The sequence below is a fragment of the Ictidomys tridecemlineatus genome, chromosome 15, assembly GCF_052094955.1.
Source record: "Ictidomys tridecemlineatus isolate mIctTri1 chromosome 15, mIctTri1.hap1, whole genome shotgun sequence".
NCBI lineage: Eukaryota > Metazoa > Chordata > Mammalia > Rodentia > Sciuridae > Ictidomys > Ictidomys tridecemlineatus.
The window spans coordinates 33,925,017-33,934,632 of NC_135491.1; the positions used below are offsets into that span (position 1 = coordinate 33,925,017).

A 9,616-nucleotide genomic window follows, 5' to 3' on the forward strand; every position below is an offset into this window, starting at 1 on the left:
ACAAGGGGAGTCTTGCACACAGCATTGATACCACAGAGGTCTTATAAATCAGCTGAAAATCAATAAATCCTCTATGGTAGTCTCTGCTTTGCAACCATATTGCCAAGGGACAGGGCTAATGCTTTTTCTCCCCCACCATCCCCATTTTCCTGTCATAAAAAAAAAAAAAATCTGCTTAGGAACGAATGGGCAATAAAAGTTGCTGAGTAAGTATTTCGACTATCTAATTTTATTACTTTCCAATTGACATACCTTCCCTCTGGAAATGTTTGCAATTAATTAATTAGTAGTAATCTTCCCCAAGAGACTAATTTAATGAATACTCTTTAATACTTACTTAAAAAAAAAAAAAGAAAAAGAAAAGGCTTAGATGTATCCAAACTGCAATGGGGGGGGGGTGTGACTCCAAAGTGCATTTTGAAAAATCAAGGGATCTATTTATTACTGTGATTTTTATCGCTAAGTCAGTCTACCCATGACTATAATTCTTTTTCTAACTAGGAGTTTCCCGGGGTTGAAAGCAAGGTTTCTCCAAGGTAACAGCATTCCGCAGCCGCGGCTGGGTTTGTCAGTATTTAGAATGGCGCTTGTTCTCGTGTTAATAATCTCTTAGAGTCGTCTGCGGTTGGTTTGTGGGTTCTTGAAGCTCCTTGAGAGTTCTGCAGAATCTGGGGAAGAAAAGAGTGGAGCTGTGGAGCCAGAGCTGTCATTCTAAGGAGGTCACTGGCCCTGGGGCCTACCAGTCCCCTCTGCAAGGTGCCAGAGGCAAGTTAGCGGTGACAGATTTCCCGGCCAGGGACCCAGACCTGCCTGCAACTGGGCTTCCTCCACCTGGCAGGAACCCAGCTCAGCTCCTATCCTCTGGGCCACACGGTCTTGGGTTTCAATTAGAAAATAAAATTGAGCCCTTGCACCAACCCCTCACGACACCCCGGGGGAGTTGCAGAGAGGGAGAGCCTTGTATAAGGTGGAAAGGGCGCGGTGACCCGCTGGAGAGAAAGGGAAAGCTTTCCGAGGTTTCTGGGCTTGCAAACTCCACCTGATCCGGCAACGACTCAGGCCTTCCCTCGCCAAATTGGCGGTCCCTTGTCGCCCCTAGATGCCGTGGGTTACAGCCCTCTGAAAGGCGTCTGGGGTCTGAGACATCAGAAGTGCAAACCGATGATTGAAATTGGCCGCCCCCTGTGCTGGGGCCAGCCCTGGCGGACGAAGCCCCCTTCCCGGCACCAGCGCACACCCACCTCCACCAGGCCCATCAGTGTCCTTTGACGAGGACCCCTGGGAGGGGAGCCCGGGTTACACCGCTGGCCCAGCCCAGCGTCCGGGCGGAGCGCAGGGAATAGGCCTCCCGCCCGGAGCTCTCCACTGCGGCTCGCCAGCGCCACCCCCAGCGGAGCTCAGCGGCTGCAGCCCGGCCCCGACGCCTTCCTCCTGCTTCCTGGATCCCCCGCGGACCCAGCGGGCGGAGTGTGCCAGGCAACCAAGCCTCTCCGTCCGAGGAGGATTTGCCTAGCGCCACGGGCCCCAGTCTGCAGTTGCCAAGGGTCAGACTTGGCGCTTTTCCAGGCGGAAACCGACAGGGACCAGAACTTTGTCCTGGAGGGGGCACTATTCGGCGTATTCGAGGGTCAAGCGGCGGCAAAGAAGCCTCAGGGTCGGGGCTCTGGCAAAGCGGAATTAGCCAGAGTCCTGGGGAGACTGAGGAGGGAGCCGGATCCCCAGGACAAGGATGGGCGGTCCCGTGGGGTCCACCAACGCTGCCCGGATCCGCTTCCATGAGCGCCGGGCTGGTGGTGCAACAAACTTTGCTGCAGCGGAGAGGCGGAGGAGCCGGGCTGGGGGCTTCTCCCCCGAGCCTGGGCTCTCCTCCACCTGCCGGTGCTCAGCCTCCGCCCAGCCTTCACCCACCCCAGCTCCCTCCCCCTCCCCGCGCGCCTCTGTTCACTCAGACTCCTCATCCCTCTCCTCTCCCCTCCTCCTCCTCCCTCTTGCCTCTCTCCCCCACTTTTCTCTAGTCTCTTCTTTTGTATTCTCTCCTCCCTCGCCTCCCCGGTTGCCTCTCGCCTCCTCCGGGCCGCAGGGGAGGAGGTGTGCGCGCTGCGCCCCGGGCCTGCGCGGCGCAGAGGGAGGCGTTTCTCCTACTTCTCCCGGGTAATTTGGAGAAATTCTCTGTGTGTGTGCGCGCGCGTGAGCTTGCGGCAAAAAGGGGTAGGATCTAGCGCCGAGCAGAGAGGGTCAGGGTCTTTGACGTTCCTCGCAGATTGCACAAATCTCCCGGAGCAAGAGTGAGCGTGGGTGAGAGTGCGTGCGCGCGCGCGCACGGGCTGGCTGCGCTTAGTACGCCTGGTGGCCCGGGGCCCCGGGGCCCGGGGTCCGGTCTGGCAGCCCGGGATTACCGTGACGTCACATTGAGCCTCTGGCCACCCAGGACTGGGACACCTCGGGAGCTTCACAGCCCGGTGCCGCGCCGCGCCTCACCTCGCCACCGAGCGCCCTTGGGAACCTGCGCCTTCTTCCCTCCCCTGCCCATCCATGGGCCCTTCTGTCTTCTGGACCCTACGGGCTGGAGGGGCGCCTTCCGGAGCGCAGGGCTCGGCAGCTGGGCTGCCCTCGGCTCTGCCTCTAGTCGCTCCAAGCGGGCGAAGGAATCGGCGCTGGGCACTCGCAGCGGTGTAAGGAAACCAGATGCCACAAGGCTAGGGGCACCGAACCGCGGGGCTGAGAGGGGAACTCCTAAGGGAAGAGGGAGACAGGACAGGGACAGCCACTATGTCCTTCCCGCACTTCGGACACCCATACGGCGGCGCTTCCCAGGTAAGAAGTGCCTTCATGGGGAATGGCGGGCAGCCTGGGTGGAGTGGGTGACCGCCTGGTGCGCGCCTACCCCTGAGCTCTCTCCTCTCCGTGTCCTGGGGGAAGACCGAGGGATCAAGGCCCGGGTAGTGTTTCACAGCTTCCTCTGACACCCCAGTCCCTGACTGAGAACGTTCCATTCCCAAGTGCATGCTGGAAACCGTGTGACCGTGGAAACGTGGGCACCCCGACCATGCGCTCAGCGAGGTGGGTGGGATCTCAGAGATCTTCCAGTCAGGCCTCCTTTCTTTACAGATGTGTGAGGTGGCCAGAGGACGCTCAGGGGGGGGAGAAAGAGGACTTCCAGTACAGAGCACTGCCCATCTCGCCATATTGTTGCTCATTTGTTGACCTCTATTCTTATCCTGCTCTTTCCTTGGGCTGATCCAAGTTTTCTGCCTCTGGATCCCTCAATTTTCCAAACCAAATGTGGTGAGGGAGGAGAGGGCATGTTGCCCAGCGACAAGAGTCTCATGGGAAAAATCCCACCACTGTTACTCAGTTTCTCCCCAGAGTGCCTGGAATACTTTCCTGAGATTTGGTACCAGCTTGACCTTTGACCTGCTGTGTGATCTTGGTCCTCCATTCCCTATCTATAAAACAGGAGTGGGGGTGATAGGTTGAGATGGTCTTTAAGGCTAACTTCTAGCTCTATCTTTGCAGAGATGGGGGTGAGAGCAGAGGTTTGGTCTCTAAATGCGGTTTCTGACCTTCACATTTCCCCAGTCCCCTGGGACTCTGGAACTATAGTAATGGCATAGGGACATCTATAAGAGGAGTTTTAATGAGTTGCCCCTGGGAAAATTCCTGTCCCAGCAGCTAGCAGAATGGGGGCATTTAGTTAAAGTGGAAGGAAGGAGTGACCTGGCAGTTCCCTGCTTCCCTCTGGCTCCAGGGAGTTTGGGGGGGGGGGTCTCTGACCTCCAGTGACCTCTTTCTCATTCTTGTAGTTTCTGGTGTCTGCAAGTTCCAGCGCCACTTGCTGCGAAGCTGCTCCACGTTCAGTCTCAGAGGTGGCCTCCAGTTCCACCCCAGCACCCGCTCTTTGCTGCACACCTTATGACAGCCGGCTGCTGGGCAGCACCCGGCCTGAGCTGGGTGCTGCCTTGGGCATCTACGGGGCTCCCTATGCTGCTGCCCAGAGCTACCCTGGCTACCTGCCCTATGGACCGGAGCCACCCCCACTGTATGGGGCACTGGTGAGTCAAGTGGGAACTGGGACTACCTTGCTAGGACATGCAGGCACTGGGGGCATGCGCAGCAGAGACAGGTGAAATCTAGAGTGTCCTCTCCAGAGAAAATCTAGGAGGGACACAGAGCCCTAAGGAAGGGATGGTTAGGATTGTGTATAAGGGGAAAATATACCTTCAGAGCACTTCAGAATTTACAGATGGTTACGTACTCTTCAGAAAGCATCGGTAGTTCTATTATATCTGTGACGTAGGTAAGCCATCCATATTCTCCACTTACAGATGAGGAAGTTGAGATTGAAGTCACAAAGGTGCAGAGGGTCAGGAATAGCTCTGGAAGAAGACTAAAGTTGGGAAGCAGCCCCACTGGTGTGTAAGGGCAGTAAGAACAGCTAGTATTTAACCCGGGAGCCTGCCTAGCCTTTTACCAACATGGTCTTCTCCTGCAACCTCTGGGTACTGTTATCACCATTTCCGTTTCACCAGGGAGAAACGGAGGCAGAGAGTGGTTAATCACTGTGTCAAGGTTGCTCAGCCATGCACATGATGGGGCTGAACCAGAGTCCTTGACCTCAGCTGCCAGCTCCTCCCCACACTGAGTCCTCCACTCTCTTTCCCTTTCCCACCAGAATCCACAGTATGAATTTAAGGAGGCTGCGGGGAATTTTACGCCCAGCTTGGCCCAACCAGGAGCTTATTATCCCTACGAGCCGACTCTGGGGCAGTACCAGTATGACCGGTGAGGATGGGCAAATGGCTGGCTCCCTCCTGCCAGAAAGGGAGGTGGGGTGGAAGGAAGAAGGGAAAGGGAGGGGCAGAATCACACTTCCTGGTGACCCATGCCCCCTGTCCGAAGCCCCTTGTTCCCAGGCTAGAGACTGAGCTGGCCTCTCCCTGCAGGTTCGGTGGGGTAGAGCTGGGCGGTGCTGGACGCAGAAAGAACGCCACCCGGGAGACCACCAGCACCCTCAAGGCCTGGCTCAACGAGCACCGCAAGAACCCCTACCCCACCAAGGGCGAGAAGATCATGCTGGCCATCATCACCAAGATGACCCTCACCCAGGTGTCCACCTGGTTCGCCAACGCGCGCCGGCGCCTCAAGAAGGAGAACAAGATGACTTGGGCACCCAAGAACAAAGGCGGGGAGGAAAGGAAGGCAGAGACCAGAGCAGAGGAGTCTCTGGGCTGCCTAAACAGTGACCCCAAAGGTACCCAAATGCCCATCAGCCACCTGATAGATTTCACAAGCCATCCAGCAGTTTGACTGGGGCAGATTTTCTTTGAAGGCATTCATCCCCTGCACTCACCCCAGGGCCTTTGCCCATGCACATCACTCCTCCTGGAATTCCCTGCAGAAACAGCTGAGTCTCTACTTCAAACTGTCAAGCCCCCCCCCAAAAAAAAGCGTTACCTCCGCATCCAAGCCCCCGTGTAGCTTCCCAGTTATGCTCTGTCTCATCAGCCTGCTTTCTTTCTTTGGCCATTTATCACTCTAAGAACATGCACACACTCAACACCCCTCTGGAAAGCCAACTCTACCAGAAGAGGCCTTACCACTGTGTCCCCTAAATACCCAACACCTAGATGAAGCCTGGCACCTAGTTGGCACTCAGCAAACACGCGCTGAATTAAATAATGTAACGGCAGCCACCTGTGGATGCCAAAGTTGGATGAAAAGAGTCCTTTGCCTTCTTTTTACTATGCAGATCCAGACTCTTGCGGTGGCTTTTCCTTGGCTTCTCAGGGAGGGCGAGTCTTCCAAGGGGCGGTGGGTGAGGGGGACAAGCCTGGAGCAAGAATTGTTTCCCTAGGGCGGGCGAGCAGCCCGGGGGCAGGGTGAGGGCTGGCTTAGCAGAGGTGGTGAATTACAGAGAACACCCTGAGTGCGTCTCGCTAAAAGCTTCTCCGGGATGGGCACTCCCGCGGATTTCCCCTGGGCCCTGGGCTTTTCTCACTAGCTCTTGATTTGATTTCCTGCAGACGGTACTGCTAGCCAGGAGGCGCAGGGTCTCCCTCTGAGTGACCTGGAAGACCTGGAGGAAGAGGAGGACGAAGAGGAAGCCGAAGAGGAGGAGGCCGTGGTTACTGCGGCGGACAGGCTGGCGGCCTTCCAGAAAGGCGCGCAATCGCTGTCCGCGACCTGCGCCGCAGCTCGGCAGGGCCGGGTGGAGAGCAGGGAGTGCGGCCTGGCGGCGCCCCGCTTCTCCTTCAGTGAGCCCCGCGGGTCGGGAGAAGCTGACTTCCTTGCGGCGGAGTCCGGGGGGCCCACGATGATCATGCACTACCCATGCGCAGAGAAACCGCGCATCTGGTCTTTGGCGCACACCGCTGCAGCCAGCGCGGTGGAAGGTGCATCCTCAACGCGGCCCAGGCCACAGAGTCCTGAGTGCCATATGATTCCCGGACAGTCCCTAGGCTCCGCCCGGCGACCCACTTGCGAAGAGTCTTCTCTCATAGCCAAAGCCTTCGGAAACTCCACGTTTACCCTTCAGGGGCTGCCGCTGAACTGTGCGCCCTGCCCGAGGCGGAGGGAGCCTTCAGTGCAGTGCCAGTACCCCTCCGGAGCAGAAGGTAGTGGGTCCCCAATGGCGCTGGGAGCGCCTGCCCCAAAGACACCCACCCACCACCCTGCCCAGCCAAGCTCAGGTTCAGATTTGGCAGGAGATTGTCCCACAGCTCCCCCTTCAAATGGATGCTTAGCGATGAAAGTTCTAATCTTTCATTATAAAGCCAGATAATAGTAATGAGAGAAATTGACCTGGGATCCATATAGAAAGCTGGAGAGTTGGACAACCTGTGAATTCATGGTCCAGGGTTCTTCCAAATGCACTAGGTGTGCTTTGCCACACTTGTCTAGCACAAGGGGCTTTCAGCTGGTCTCCTGTTGTGCTGGTACCCAGGGCTGGACAGGCAGCAGAGATTTCTGAGACTTCTGAAAAGGTGGGCCAGACACATTCTATAGGTGTAAGGTCACTGCTTAAGTACAGCTGCAGCCCTCTCAGTGGCCACTAAAATCCCTAAGGATGTGGACATGCCCCTGCATTCCGTAACTGAGATTGGTGCTGTCCCTGGAGAGGACTCACCTACAAAGTCTCATTTCCAAGCAGGGTTAGACTGCCAGTTGGTGTTGCCCATTTCCAGTTGGTTTATTCTGTGTGCTAAGGACCTGGTGGAAGGGAATTTCACCCCACAAACGGACATTCCCCAGAACTAGGCAACTCTTAGCAATGACTGTCAGAGTGTGCTCTTCATAGTAATTTCTCCCAGGATTAGCCACTGGTTTAGAAACTTGGGTTACATTGTTATTTGAATATATACATGGAGAGTCCCAGCAATACCTCTGGCAAGCATATTGCCTCTAGACTTGTGCTTCTCTGTGGACCAGACACAGCTGACCTCGGATTTCCTAAGAATCATCACCAAGTGGTCTTTGGGTTTTAATCAACCTTTCCTTTCTCAGCAGGTTAGCGCCATGGCTGCGATTTGCAGAAGAATCTTGGACACCCACTTTTTGAACTCACCTCTGCTCTAAGAAACTGCCAGACCTTGACAGGGACCAGGAGCTCTCACTTTGCCTAAGAGACAGACACACAGAAAACCTTCCTGTAGCAGCCGACCTTGCACACAGAGCCGGTGGCAGGACAGATCTACACCCACCCAGATCCGACGGAGGAAGAGGTGTCAGGGCACCTTGAGGAAGGCGGGGGAAGCCAGGGGGTCTGCCTTCCTTCTCTGGATGCAGGGCCTGGACGGTGCATTCTCCTGCTCACTCCTGCCCCTCACCCCGCTCACTCACTTTGTAGCTTTATGGCTGAGCTGGCCCCTAAGGACCACTTGCGTCTTCTCCCCTTCCCCTCTCCTTGTGTCCTTAAAAATAATCAAGCTGAACCTAAGCTGTGCAGCCTATCTGTGCCAGGGGTGCCTAGAAAGGTCAGGGTAGAGGGCGGGGTGGGTCACAGCCAGGAGCCCTGGGGACAGGGCAGCAAGGGGCGAAATGGACAAGGCAACCCGAAATGGCACCCAGGGCGCCTGGGGTGTAGCAGACCCAAAGTTTATCCACCAAGCCGCTGAGCCAGGCTGAGGCCCCCTTTGGTGGGCAGGTGTGGGAGGTGACACGGGGAGCGGGGTAGAGGTCAGGATATTTAGGAGCAGCATTTGTCCCAGGTTCCTCCTGGGGTTGCAGATTCATGGGGGGAGTTGAATGCCAGAGATGCCCAGGTGCCTGTGCACGCCTGCGCCTGCGCCGTGCAGGCTGGATAAGGCTGCCCCAGTTCACACCTGGGGTCCAGAGGGGTGGGATTAGCTGGCCAGAAGACGCACTGCTGCGGCAGGGGAGGGACAGGGCAGTGTCCCAGAGGGAAGCTCAGGGAGTGGTGGAGACCGGGGGTCTGGAGGCAAAGCAGCCAGCAGGGTGTGCCTCCAGGGGCTGGGCTGGATCCCTCCGGGACCCTTCTCTCCCACTCCAGGCCCCTGCCTGGGCTAGGTGACAGTCTTCCACATCAGCTCCGAGGTCACTGAAGCCAGAAGAATCGCCAGGGCGGAGCTGCGGAGGGGGAGGTTGGGAGCAGGAACCGGGCAGACTGACCTGAGTGGTCCCCAGACCCTCCCTGGCCCCACCCCTTCTTCCTCTCTATAGCAAAGACCCCCTCGGAGTGGGAAGGGTCCTGAGGAATCACAGAAACACAAACCTCTGTTTCAGATGAGGCAACAGAGGCCCCATGAGGAGCAGGTGACCGGCTCAGGGACATGCGTGTCCCTGGTGGAAACAGACCTTAGCTTTCTACTCTGGGCGCCTTTTCGGGCTCCTGCTCGCCCACCCTCCGGGAGACCCCCCTCCCTCCCTGCTTCTTTTTTGCTCCTGGGCAACAGCTGGTCCCATCCCCAGCCTCCCCGGGGACACTCCAGTCGCCCTCGCTGACCCGCGGCTTAGGGTCCGGAAAATTAAACTGCGAAAAGATAAACATGATTTCCAGTCGGCTTTGCGGGATTAACGCTTGTAATAAAGAGCTTTAACCCGAGGTTTCTTTCAAGGCGCTCTCGACCCCACCCCCTCCTGGGGGGCCAGGTAGACCCCTCCGGATACGCCAGCTAGCGCTTGGTGGAGGGGAGAGTCCCTTCGCATCTAGGAGTCAGAGCTGGGTGGGACAGATTGGGGAGGGGAGTGGCCTACACCGAAGGTCATGTGGCTTAGCAGGGGCTAGAATGCAGAGGTCGGTTGGTGGGGGACCTTGCCTGGCTCTTCTGCAGCCCTTCAGCCCTAGGCACCCACTGTGAACCTGGACAGGAGGTCCCTCTGGGCTGCCCTACCTTGGCCCCCAGGCCCCCAGGGAGCTGTTTCTCCGGCTCCAGGAACCATCTCTTGACTCAGAGACCGACGGCTCCTCTCTGCCCCAGTCCAGAGCAGCCTAGAATTGTTCCCAAGACCTGCCCCTCACTGGCTGGAGACAGTGGGGTAGGAAGGCTGAAGAGGGTGGTCTGGAGTCCCCAAGACCTGCTTTACCTTCTCCGTTGCATTTCTACCTGGTTCTGCAGCTTGGACAAGCCCCCTCCCCTCTTCCTTCCCCAGCTTGGCA

The 9,616-nt window shown here is 57.2% G+C and overlaps 1 protein-coding gene across 3 annotated transcripts; it reads left to right on the plus strand.

The window, feature by feature from the left end:
• Nucleotides 1-1,437: 1,437 nt before the first annotated feature.
• On the plus strand, nucleotides 1,438-9,004 carry Irx6 (iroquois homeobox 6). 3 transcript variants are annotated; one of them, XM_078032330.1, is made up of 7 exons: nucleotides 1,440-2,151; nucleotides 2,429-2,814; nucleotides 3,804-4,052; nucleotides 4,673-4,782; nucleotides 4,944-5,251; nucleotides 6,024-6,614; nucleotides 7,504-9,004. In XM_078032330.1, the coding sequence occupies exons 2-7, from the start codon at nucleotides 2,770-2,772 to the stop codon at nucleotides 7,509-7,511; spliced, it is 1,311 nt and encodes a 436-aa protein (XP_077888456.1). In that variant the 5' UTR covers nucleotides 1,440-2,151; nucleotides 2,429-2,769; the 3' UTR covers nucleotides 7,512-9,004. The 3 variants fall into 3 exon arrangements, with proteins under 3 accessions (XP_021577008.1, XP_077888456.1, XP_040135574.1); XM_021721333.3 differs by having other exon boundaries at nucleotides 1,438-2,814; nucleotides 7,507-9,004; XM_040279640.2 differs by having other exon boundaries at nucleotides 1,440-2,814.
• The last annotated feature ends 612 nt before the right edge of the window (nucleotides 9,005-9,616 follow it).

Bases quoted from the DNA above. Each gene is read 5' to 3' on its own strand.
- Irx6 (XM_040279640.2), top strand. From the start codon at position 2,770: ATGTCCTTCCCGCACTTCGGACACCCATACGGCGGCGCTTCCCAG. The intron at 4,783-4,943 runs GTGAGGATGGGC...CTCTCCCTGCAG, and splicing joins GGGCAGTACCAGTATGACCG to GTTCGGTGGGGTAGAGCTGG. The intron at 5,252-6,023 runs GTACCCAAATGC...GATTTCCTGCAG, and splicing joins CCTAAACAGTGACCCCAAAG to ACGGTACTGCTAGCCAGGAG.